General features: G+C 50.9%; 1 protein-coding gene across 1 annotated transcript in view; it reads right to left on the bottom strand.

The window, feature by feature from the left end:
* The window catches only part of ACOT7 (acyl-CoA thioesterase 7), a 91,891-nt gene extending 79,236 nt beyond the window's left edge, over positions 1 to 12,655 (bottom strand). Inside the window, exon 1 of the mRNA XM_025048535.1 lies at positions 12,456 to 12,655. Coding sequence (XP_024904303.1) covers positions 12,456 to 12,655 — 200 coding nt within the window. The remainder of the gene's footprint in view (positions 1 to 12,455) is intronic.
* Positions 12,656 to 13,040: the final 385 nt, after the last annotated feature.

The following is a 13,040-nucleotide window of genomic DNA, read 5'->3' as shown; positions in this document are numbered from 1 at the left end:
GACACCACATAAAGGCACATAGATGGCAAATAAGCACATGAGAAATTGATGAGCACCGTATGGTCATTAGCGAACTGTGACTTCAAACCACTGCACACCCACTGGAATGGCCAAAATCCGGACGCCAACATCACCAAGGCTGGCAAGGACGTGGAGCAGGACTCACGCTCAGCGCCGCAGGGACGTGCAGCAATGAGACAGTCTGGCGACTTCCTACAAAACTGAGCATACTTTTAATTACTTCTATTGTATCCATATGCCATTCATTACATACAAACAAACGTAAGAATTCAGTAGGTGCATGTAAGCAATTAGAGCAAAATCAAAAAAAAAGCCAAAACAATTAAATCAAAGTCAAAACAATTAAATCAAAGTCAAAACAATTGCCACGGGTATGGCCGAAATAAGAACACGGTGATGTGTGTCCGATAACTGGTCAAGCAGACACCTGCAGGCTGATCTGTAGTGCCATCACTTCCAAGAGCCTGTTTTCCATGAGGCACATGACACGATAGAGCCACTCATCATCAGAGGAAGCACAGAATATCAAGCAAACAAGATCTAGTTTCCTGAGAAATTAGGCACCAAAGGGCACCAGAGAGCGACTGAGCTCTTAAAGCGCTGAGTCCCAGAACGACCACACCTGAGCGAACGCAACACCAGCACAGCAAAGAAACGCCAAACAAAAGTGAACCGCGGACCGAATACCACGGCCCCCACCCTCACTGGTCCCGATCGGTTACGAGGCTAAAGCTGCCACCTGCCGAGTGCCCAGAAGGAACGGAACACCTAGCTGGCTAAAGAAGAGGCGGGTACGCGAAGCCTGGAGACTTCCACAGGGGGAAAGAAGGGGCAGCATCTACCCTGCCAGTGGCCCAGCTATGCCAGGACAGAGGTGGAGGGACCAGCATCCAGCCCCCGTGCCCTCCAGCTTCCTTTCTTTGGATGACAGCAAAGCACACACACTAGACAAGCTCCACGGGTGGGCACTGCAGGCAGGGCCTTCTCCACGGACCCGGGGGGGCGGCTACCACGTGGCACGCGCCCGGCACCCGTGGCATCAGGGCGCTCACTTCCCCGGGGCACCAGGGCTCAGAGGGGCTCTGAGCCTCAGGCCGGGTTTGGGAGACACATCAGACCTTAGACTTTTCATCCCCACCGTTTCACAGACCAAAGTCAGCCATGGGCCTTGCCAGGGCCGCCGCTGGTCAGAGCTGACGCCATCACCCATCCCTCCTCTAACTGCATTCGCCCCCGGTCAGGGTAGGCGATAAGGGACAGACAGGAGACCCACTGCGGTGACCTTGGACAATTCACTCCTGCCCTCGGTTTTCCCATCTGTAAAAGGTGATTCCTGTGCCCGCCCCCAGGGCTGAGAGCTAACCAAGCGCTTACGAAGGGTGCGGGGTGCGGACGGGAGCCAGGGCTGGTCTCAGAATGCGAGTGCTGCCTCCGGGGTACAGGGCTGGTCCCCGACAGCTGTTAGGGTCCTCTGCTCCACAACGCATCAAGAGGTGGGAAAATTGGGTTTGCAAAAGCAATTCTTTCTCCTGACACTTTAACTCCCAGTCAAAGAGAGCTAACCAAGCGCTTACGAAGGGTGCGGGGTGCGGACGGGAGCCAGGGCTGGTCTCAGAATGCGAGTGCTGCCTCCGGGGTACAGGGCTGGTCCCCGACAGCTGTTAGGGTCCTCTGCTCCACAATGCATCAAGAGGTGGGAAAATTGGGTTTGCAAAAGCAATTCTTTCTCCTGACACTTTAACTCCCAGTCTGAGAGCTATCTCTCCAGTTTGGATTAAAATTCAATTGTTCTAACATCTCTGATGCGCAATCGAACGTGGCTGCTCTACGCCAACTCCCAACTCTTTGTTTCAGACAGCCCCAGTCATGACCGCCGGCCCCTGGCCTGACCCCAGCCTGAGCCTCTGGGCCCTGACGCCTAACGGGGTTAAATTCAGGGGCATAAAGGGGTTTGGTCCTGGGAAGGTCTCAATGGGCAGGCAGGCAGGCCAGGACAGCAAGGACCTGCCACCTGCCATGGGCCAGGATGAAATCGCAGAACACTGGCGGGAGGCGGGAAGGCCAGCAGAGGCAGGGTTGGCATTCAGGGAGGGGGCTACCAGGCAGGGCTACGGAGAGATGGAGACATGCATGGATCATGCCCAGACCTCCAAGGCACGGCCTATTCCGCAAGGAAACAACACACGTGATGAGCACCCCAGGTTCTGCAGGGCATGACTTTCACTGTCACTCTCGGACTTGGTTCCTGTCTTCAGGGTCAGAGATAAACGATCCCCAGAAACAGGCAGTCAAAGCACGGCTGAGGCAGTGACATGAGGGGAGGCGCCGAGGCCGTGACGTGGGCGGAGGCCGAGGCTGGAAAGTCAGGTTTGTGGTTTCAGCCATCACTTACCAGGCTGTGACCTTGACAAGTAACCCAGCCTCTCCGAAACCACATGCAAAAAAAAGATGAAAGTGAACCCCTACCTCACACCATCTATGAGATGAACTCAAAATAGGTCAGAATAGGCCAAAGCCCTAAATGTAAAAGCTGAAACTGTAAAACTCTTCTAAGGAGACATGGGGGTAAACCTTTGTGGCTGTGGGTCTGACAAGGGTTTCTTAGACGTGACGATAAAAGCAGAAGCGACGACGATGACCAAAAGATAAGCCGGACATCAAAATCTACAGATTTTGTGCTTCAAAAGATAACATCGAAAGTGAAAAGGCCATCAAAACCACGGTGAGGTAACGCTTCACACCTGTTAGGATGGCTACTTTAAAAAGACAAGAACTAACAGGTGCTGGTGAGGACGTGGGGAAAAGGGAACCCACGTGCCCTGTCGGTGGGAATGGAAACTGATGCGGCCACCATGGGAAATAGTGTGGCGGTTCCTCAAAAAATTGAAAGTAGTGCTATCATATGATCCAGCAACTCCACTTCTGAGCATCGAGCTGAAGAAAAATAAAGCAGTAACTTAAAGAGATATACGACGCCACGCCCACTGCAGCATTATTCATAATAGCCAAAACATGGAAACAACCTGGTGTCCATCTGCGGAATAATGGGTTAAAAAATTTGGTGTATTTATGCGTGTGTATATGTGTACATACACACACACACACACACATTTACATGTACACATATACGTATATCCATATATACAATGGAATAGTATTCGGCCATAAAAAAGAATGAAATCTTGCCATTTGCTACAACATGGATGGACCCTGAGGGCATTATGCTAAGTAAAATAAGTCAGAAAAGACAAGCTATAATCTCACTTACATGTGGAATCCTTAAAAAAAAAGTTCACAGAGAACAGACTGGTGGCTGCCAGAGGCAGGGGGCAGATGGATGGGGAAATGGTTGAAAGGGGTCAAAACGTAGAAATTTCCAGTTATAAAGTCACGAGGCTGTAATGCGCAGCGTGGTGGCTGGGGCCAATTGCACCGCACTGCAGATCTGAAAGTGTCTAAGAGAATAAAAGTTCTCGTCACGAGAAAAAACCTTTTCTAACTGCGTGTGGTGAGGGCTGCTGACGACCAGCTGTGCTGATCGCTTTGCGATATATGCGAATATTGAGTCATTACATTTTACACCTGAAACTAATATAATGTTATACGTCAATTACACCCCCCCCAATGTTTTAAAAAGTGAAAAGACAACCCACTGAATGAGAAAAAAAATGTTTGCAATCATATATCTGAGAAAGAATATATCTAGAATATAGAAAGAACTCTAACAAAAGAAAAATAGAGACAAATAAGCCAACTAAAAAAACAGGCCAAGGATCCAAACAGACATTTCTCCAAAAATGTACAAATGACCCATAAGCACATGAAAAGATACTCAATGTCAGTCATCAGGAAAATTCAAATCAAAACCACAATGTAATGAGATACCACTTTCCACCCATGAGGATGACTAGAACCAAAAAGACAGATAATATCTAACAAGCGTTGGCGGTTGGCGGGATGTGGAGAAACCGGAATGCTTGCATGGCTGGGAGGAATGTTAAAGGGGGCAGCCACCAGGGGACACAGTCTGACAGTTCTTCAAAAGGTGAAAGGTGAACCCCTTTTGTTGGATCCAGATGTGGATCCAACAAAAGGGGTTCTGTGGAAAAGTGACCTCACGGGGTGACCTGATTGTAAATTCCTACCTGGACAGGTCACGGTAGGTGGTCATGCCTCGGTAGGTGGTCATGCCTCGGGCCTGTGACTTCTTTAGTGAAAGGTTTTAAGCCGGCCCTGTCTTGTTGTTCTTGTGCGTCTAAGTTAACACGCCTTTGAAATACCAGAAGGGCGGGGCGGGGGGGGGGCGTTAACTCTCCAGAGAGCACATAACCTTGGTAACTAGCCTGTAATCCAATCCCTGCCCGGCTTTCCCCCACCACCATGTAATTTCACCTTCCCTCCTTAATTTCAAATGCATAAAAGAAACTAAAAGTTATTCTCGGGAGCATCTGCAACCTTCCTCCCCGGCATATGTCGTCAGTTTGGCTCAAATAAAATCTTACAAAAATTCTCTACGGTTTAAATGTTTCTTACGTCAACACAGAATTACCATATGACCCAGCAATTCCATTCCTGGGTGAGCTGATGTTACTTAATTTTTTTCTCACTCAAACCAGTTCTCTAATAACTCTCCAACACCAGCTGGGTGTCCTACAATTCAACGCAGTTTTGACACAAAGAGCTCAGAGTTGGCACAGACCCCACGTTGAAGGGTTCAGTCCCATAAGACTGTCCCCACTTTGGACACCCGTCACAAGTCCCAGACAACCTGTACTTGTGATGGACCAGCTAAGTGAGGGGTTCCCACGACCCTCTCCTCAGGCTGGATAATTTGCTGGAGTGGCTCACAGGACTCAGGAAAACATTTAAGTTCACTGGTTTATTATAAAGGATACATACCACTCAGGAACAGCAAATGGAGGAGATGTCCAGGGCAAGGAACGTATGGGGTAGGGAGGCGTGAAGCACCCAAAGGGTCTCTAGGCACGCCGCGCCCCCCAGCACCAACAGCCAGAAGCTCTCCCAGGAAGCGCTGTGTTTCACCACAGAGGCAGGATCAGTTAAACTGCAGGTGACACTCAACCTCCAGCCCCTCATCCCCTACACCTGGGTCAGGGGCGGGGCTGAAAGTTCCAACTCCAATCCTACCCAGGTCTTTCTAGCTACCAGCACCCATCCTGAAGCTGTGTGCAGGGATCCAAGGACAAAAACCAAATAAATATTTCAACATCTGTCTACACAAAAAATTGTACACGAATGTCCATAGTACCATTATGAGTAACAGCCGAAAGGTGGAACGTGGACATGTCCACTAACCCACCTTCCCTTCACCCACACTGGCTACAATGAAGACGAACTTGAAAACCTCAGGCTAAGTGAAAAATGCCAGTCTCTTGAGTCCATTTATTTGAAATGTCCAGATAGGCAAATCTATAGAGAAAGACTATAGATTACTGGCGAGGGGCGGAGGGGGGTCATTGAGGAGAAAGAGCTACAGCAGGGGTCCTTAACCCCACCCCCACCCTGGCCATGCATCCGGAGGTGAGTGGCGGGCGAGCGAGCGAGCGAGCGAGCGAGCGAAGCGTCATCTGTGTCTGCAGCCGCTCCCCAGCGCCGGCATCACCGCCTCAGACCATCAGGCACTAGATTCTCCTAGGAGCCCTGGTCCCTGGTGCCGAAAAGGTTGGGGACCTCTGGGCTCAAGGGTACAGGGGTTTCTTTTCCGGGACACGAAAATGTTCTAAAATTGATAGCGGTGATGGTCGCTCTAAATAGACTAACAGCCACTGCACTATACACGTCACTGGAGAAATCATGGGGTGTGAATTATGTCCCAGGAAAGCTGGCACAAAACGTGGGCACGCACAGCCACCGGACACGGTTTCTGTAAAGTTCTGAAGAAAGGAAACACATGAACCGATTGCTCAAGGAAAGCTCCCTCTGGCCCTAGAACAAGACCACACGAAATCGCAGCTCGCCCTCCTCCGGGGAGAGGGGAACACCCACGTCGCGTGGGAGCAATCTGGCGGCACAGCTGTTGGCACGCAGGGTGCTTTGATCACCACACCTGTCTCAAGCCCTCAAAGGTGCCAGCATCCAGAGTCCAGGCCTGGAAGGCCATCTCCACCAACAAGCCCAGCGAGGTTACGATGGGGCAGGAAGCGAGAGAATCAAATTGTTAATCAAGCCACAATCAGAGGCTGCGACGTGCGTGCTGATCGGCCCTGCGGCCAGGCTAGGGGGACACCTGCAGAACAAAGGGACATTTCTGCTGGGACTGCTGACAACCCGTTCCCCACACCATGAAGGGGAAACAGGAACAGAGAGTCATTCCCTCTGACGAAAACCGTGGGGGACTTAAGGATTGATTAAAGGCTGGGGACTGCCAGCGGGCTTTCAGCGCTACAAACCCTTCCCTTCCTCATGGTGTGTCCAAGGCAAAGGAAATGGGTTAACGAAATCTTTTAAACTGTAACTCCCAGGAACTAAAGAATGAGACAGTAGCTGAATTCCCGAACATTCCGGCTTTTCTTCTCCTGGTCTCAGGCTTTCTCTCTTCTTTAATACATTTCCTTCCGACTCTGGCGTGTGTGTTGAATTCTTTCCACACTCTCCGCCAAAGAACCCTCTCCTTCTCTCGGGGCGGGGCTTGGTCTCCCCGCCACTCGGAGCCACCCAGTCCTGCACCAGCTGCACTGGTCTCTAAGGGGAAAACCTGCCAGGTCCCCACTGAGGATGAACACGCATGTGGGCACACTCACTCTGACAGAACCCTGAACACCTGGCACCCACTGTCCATTCCATGCCATTTCTAGTAAATCTTCAGGTGGCCCAGGTGGCCTCATACGCTAGATGCCACGGGTGGAGACGGCACTACTGTGGGCGCAGTGTCCCAGGCGTCCTACTGTGGCAGAAAAGTTGCAACTTTCAGACCAGCAAGAAATCAAGCAGCACCCAGAGGTTTGGAGTAACTCAATTTTATGACACCGGCGGTCCCAGAAGAGCTAGTGCTCTGAAAATCTGGGCCCCCGAGCTTAGGGGCAATTTCATTTTTATATTCGTATTGTTACAGTCAGCATGGGCTCATTTACAGACCCCTGAAGTTGCTATGGGCTACGGGCAGTTACAGATCATAGGATTTTCTTTCTAACAAGCACTAAAGCAATACATCTTCAGGGGAGGATGAGTTCTCAGCTGACCCCGAGATCTCTGGCCTTGCAGCAAGCATGTTTACAGAAGCAGAAAGGAGCTGATTAGAAATGTTGGCCAATTATGTGGGAAATTCCTCTTCACTACCTTTCAGAGACATGGGATCCAGACAGCATTTCAGACTTGGTTGCAACGGCCGAGCCGGAAGCCAGTCATCTCTCCCACAGCTGCCCTGAAGGTCGTGGGCCCCAGACACCCCCCGGCAAATGCCCGCGCAGGCAGAGAGCCCATGCCAGCAGCTTTATCCCTCGGTGACAGGGCCAAGCACTTTACCCAGTCCCTGCACAAGGCTCAGCCACCCCACCCTGCAGGAACCCAGCCTGTCCCCTTCCGGAGGCCCCCTCCTGGGGCCACCCTCTCCCAGGAGCAAGTGTGGCTACCAGCCATTCCCACAGACACAAGGAATCCATGACCTAGGCTGAGGTCAGCCCAGCTCTCCCATTAACAGAGGACAGCAAATGGCTAGTCTTGGTCAAGGAGGAAGTGGGTGGAGCTGTGAGCAACACCCACTAAGCTTCCCCAGCCAGGCCTGGAGGGCCCTGACTCAGTGTCAGATAAATATTGACGCGGTTGGTTATCTGTTTTGTGACACAAGCATCCTACTTAAACTCCGAGTGCTGAGGCCCCGCCTCACGAACAAACCCGGGATAAAGAGCCAGGCCGCCTCCACACCAAGCCTCCTTTGTCCCAGAGACCGTCGTTCCAGTACCTGACCATCTGAGCCATTTGCTTTTCCTCTTCCCGTGCTTTAAGTTCCGGTTCTTAGGTTTTCAATTCGCCAATGAAGAGTGGGCCCGCAAAACCCCAGGCCCCCTCCTCGCCCCCGATAAAAGCAGAACCCCAGGCACAAGCTCACGCGTGGGCTGCCTCTCTCTTCCGCCCCCTCGACCTCATCGTGTGGCTGCAGGTGCACTAAGTTCCAGATCCCACTAGCGGTAAGTTTCAAAGTTTCCTGATGGTTGTTGCTGAAGGTCGTCTTGCAATCCTAAGAGCCACAGGGCCGCCTCAGCCCCTGGTTATTGGGAGGCTGAGACACACAGGAAACACCAGGCCCCCATGGGCAGCAGCTCCACCTGGGCTAGAAGGGCCTCCACACAGCATGTATCAGGGTGGCTGGGAGGCTGCCGACTCACACAGGGTCCCGGGACAGCAGGGAGGCTGAGGGAAGGAGACATACCCCATAGCAGACGGTCCCATTCCTACTTCAGGCTGGCTCTCAAATTCCCACGGAAGCTGAGCAAGGTGCTGATTGCCATTCCCCCCGCGCCCCCACCAAGAGGCAAAGGCGGTAGGTCTGGGAGGGGATTCAAGAGTCTGTTTTTCTTTTTCTTCTTTAATTGTAGAAAACATCGAAGGCTTACAAGAGTAGAGAAAAAAGGAACTGAATCCCCAAGCTCCACCAAACAGCTCCCAACTATCGACTCTGGTCCCTCTGCCCAACACCATCCCTCACTGCACAGGAGCTTGGCAGCCACAGATATCTCAGCGTTCCTTCTAAAAGACAGACTCCTTTTAAAAACAGAACCGCAAAACAATTATTCACCTAAAATACAACACGAATCTCTTACAATCGTTAACGACCAAGGGATTATTCAAGTTTCCCCAAATATCTCATAAATGCTTTAAAATCTGCACTTTGTTGACTGTCTACCAAAGCATAATTTGAGTGCGGAAAATTTGCATGTGTAACAAGCTTCTTTGATGATTCAGATGGAGGCGGTCCAAGAGTCAAAAGTAGAGTGACCAGGTAGGGTGATCATTTATTCCCCTCCCAGGACACCTCTGAGAGTGAAAGAAAAAGCTAAACAGACACAAGGCACGTAACGGTGTGGTCACCTTGGCTCGGACCCCACCTGGAGAAGCCCTGTCCCCAGGAGGAGGCAACCTGTGGCCTGACTGAAATCCGGGAGCCGGTCGGTGGCAATGCCAAGCCAAAGGTGATGCCAGGCTGCCTGGCCCACTTACAGGGAGAGACTGGACAGTGGATGAGCACGGCCTCCCGACCACAGGCTCTCTGAGCTGCAAAGACTCAGCCTCGCCCAGGGCCCCCACATCCCAGCAGGACCCAGTACTCTGCATTGTCTTATGGAATGTTCCAGAACACTAGCTCTGAATGTGGTTTCTGTAAATCAGGTTTTATGTTTTCAATAATTCCACTACAAACCCAAAGACAAAGCTCCAACGGGAAAAATTCCAACCCCTTAACACGCTAAAATTCAGGTCCTGCCCACTATTATTTATGGACCTATCCACTAGATGCCAGAACTTGTCGAGGAATTCATGGTTCAGAAGTGAACAAAGTCCCTGATCTCAAAACATTTCTAAGTAGATCTACATCAAAAGCATGTAGGCCTCACACAGCTACCTGTGAAGCAAGGGTTCCAGGTGACCTGCCCCGGGCCACGTCCATACCAAGGTCCGCCTCTGTTAGTTCGGTTGTTTGAAACATGACTGCGGTCCCCAGAGAGCTCCCGAGCTTCCCCCAGGAAATGCCTTCTCCCCAGAAACCTACCAGGAATTCATTTTTAAATTCTTCTACATACTGCACAGTCCCATAAGGCATCCACCAGACTCAGGAGGCTCTCTACATTTACATTTTGATAAACTTAAATAAATGTAATTAAAAATTCAGTTTTTCCAGGGCTGGCCACATTTCAAGCACTCAGTGGTTACCTGTGACTAGCGGTTACTATACAGAACGGTACAAACGTGAAGCATTTCCATCGCTGCAGAAAGTTCTAGTGGATGTGCTGCTCCTCAACGACCCACTCTCCAACAACCTGTTACGTGACACGTCCTTCAACTTTATTTCGACAAACACTCGGCACTCCTACAAGGGGCCTACAGTGATCCTGCGATTAAGCCACACAACAGAATGCAAACCTAAACTTGGGCGAACAGTGGAATAATCCAACAGCTGCCTTCGGCTCCCTCGAAGGTCAAGGTCATGTTGGCCAAGTCTTTAACCTCTGAGAGCCTCACTTTCCTCATCTGTAAAATAACAGAGCTGGGCTGGAGGACTCTAAGAGTCCTTCTGAGTCTGACATTCTAGAACTCTGAGTCCAACGAGGAAAATGTAATTCACTGACTACACATTAATTAATAACTCAAAAAGAAAACCAACAGGAAAACGCTCTTCTGAGACTTTAAAATGCTGTCCCAGAACCTGCATCTGTAGGGCTGGATCAAAGGAAGGAGGGAACAGCATCCCACAGTGGCCTGGCGTCCAAAGTTCAGGTTCTCAAAGGTAAAGGGTTCCCTTTGGAGCTCACATTTGCAAATGCCCAGCACAGTGCCAAATGTTTTAATCTTCACAGCAACCCTAAAACAGGCGCAATTATCCAATTCACAGATAAGAAGCCTGGGCCCAGTGAGGTTAAGGAGCGTAGCTACACACCTGCAAGAGAGGGGGCTGGGATTCAAACCCAGGCTGTCGGCCTCCTGAGCCTGTGTCCCACATTTTGGACAAAAAAAAAAAAAAAAGCTACCACTTCCTTACAATGAGCCAGTCATTCCAGCAGGCGCTAGATGCACTTTCTTTTCTTAAACACTCAGAACAACCCATGAGAGCATGGGGGCACAGAAGGGTTAGGCAGCCAAGTGGCAGAAGCGGAATTCACACCCAGGCCTAGGACTGCAAAGGTGGCTCTAACCACCGCCCTCCCCAGCCTTTAGAGCCCCTATCCATCTTGGATACCTCCTTCCTGGGCCCAAAGCACTTGACCACTCTTAATTGTCCAGGATGGTGGGGGTTTGGGCATCTTCTCCTTGCCTGAAACCCCCTTGGGTAGGGACCAAATTTTCCAGGTCAGTATCCCTCCCTCAGGGAACTCTGCTCCTTGGAGGCATCTGGTGAAACTCATTAAATTCATGGGCTCCGCAGTCCTAGGCCAGGAGGCTCCTTTTTCAACACAGGGTGTCAGCTCAAATGTCCTTAAAGGGCTCCCCACCCTGGTGAGTCCATTCTTACATGTCGTGAGGTTTCTCTGGGCCAAGCCCTTGTGATCACGGCCCTCATCACAGGTGCCCCATCTCCACCCCCCACCGGCAGTTATGCTGGGCACTGGAGGCTCACCTCAGGCAGGTATCCTGCACAAGTGACCCACAGCCAAGGTGGCCACTCAGGAGACAATATGCAATTGTGAATATGCAAGGGGGAGCCCTGAAAGCATGATGGGTAAGAAAAGCCCACGCACGGAAGCATCTAAAACTATCCAAAATCGATCGACTCTTGCAAACTGTGTTTATTGATAATTATTTTTCAAATTTAATTTATTGGGGTAGCACTGACTAACATTATCTAAATTTCAGATGCTTTTTTCTATTTCCTTTTCATAATGATTACTTTTAATTTACTAAACTAAATGTATTAACATTGGCTAATAAATTTCAGGTGTTTTTTTTATTTTTAATAAGTATTATTTTTTAAATTAAATTTATTGGGGTAACAGTTAATAACATTATGTAGATTTCAGGTGAGAAGCCGCTTTTAAAAGATAATATGTATTGACTGACTATTCATCATCCCCATGAAGTAAATAAACGCACGGCCTTCCACAGATAAACTGAAATCAGTATCTCCTTTTTGAAGGGAGCGCAGTGGAAAAAACACCAGTCTGGAAACAGACCTGGTAGGCGCTGCCACTCAGGCTCTAGTGGCTGAATGAAATTACAAAGGCTCTGGGTATCCAGAACTCAATTACCCTCTCCACACACAGGGAGCAGTGGAGATCCCTGCTTCCCATCTGGGAAAGCTGGACGGAACCAAGTCAAATGAGAGATGTACAAGCCCTCTGCAACAGATGAACCCCAAGGTCACCTAGTCAATGCAGGCAGAGCCTGATGGAAGGACCTGATTCCAGGCTTGTCCGTCTCAAGTATCAGCTACTTCTATCATTGCTGCCCACGAACTAGGAGTGAGTGGGGCCAAGACCGCCACACAGCCGATAATAACAAGGAGAATAGAGCAAGGCTCCCCCAAAGATTTCCTCTCCCTAGAAAAGTCAAAACTGGCCTTAATGTCAATAAAGGCTCTGGACTAGGCCAGAAAGGGGGGTGCAGGCAAGGCGTCCCACTGATCTAGCACTTACTCTTCTTCCAGAGAGATGTCACCGTCCACAAATGTGTGGCACTCCTCCCAAACAAGAAGCAGTGCATCAAACAGGACGGGGCCTGTTGCAGGCCACAGTGTGTGGCCTTCCCACACTTGCCCTTACTTAGCTCACGCACGCTCGAAGACCAGCGTGCCCTGCTTCCGATTCTGCCCAAAGGAATAGAGAGTAACCTTGAAGCTGCCCTCCGTCCTCCGGTGGGAAACGGGCCCGCTCCCGATCTGCCGCTTCCTCTGGGGGCCTCCATCTAACCCATCTAACCGGCGCCCGTGGAGGAAGACAGGGGTGGTCCGCTGAGAACCGTTTTCCCCCATTGTGTGAGATGCTTCCACGCTCAACGGACCGTTCCCTCTTCTTAGCAGTAAACTATTAGAGGGGAAGGGTATTTTCTGCTCTTCGGGTGCACACTGACTCCTCCCAAAAACCGAGACGGTGCACTGAAAGGGACTGTACACCTGCAGCCCGCGCCCGATGGGCTCGCCGGACGCCGGACTCCGGACGCCAACCCGCCAGCTGGTTACCTGCGTCCCACATCTCGGGGCGGGGGCACGGTTGGATTTGCACCACCGCCCAGAGAACGACCCCGAGTTAGGGAGCTCAGTGGGACCTGGGCCGGGGCTCCAGAGTGCTGGGGGGACCGGCGGGGCGGAGCTGGGCGGGGCGCGGGGGGCTACCCTCCGACCCCCGCCGGGAAAGGGC

The sequence above is a fragment of the Pteropus alecto genome, unplaced genomic scaffold, assembly GCF_000325575.1.
Source record: "Pteropus alecto unplaced genomic scaffold, ASM32557v1 scaffold125, whole genome shotgun sequence".
NCBI lineage: Eukaryota > Metazoa > Chordata > Mammalia > Chiroptera > Pteropodidae > Pteropus > Pteropus alecto.
This window is presented reverse-complemented; position numbering and strand designations above follow the sequence as displayed.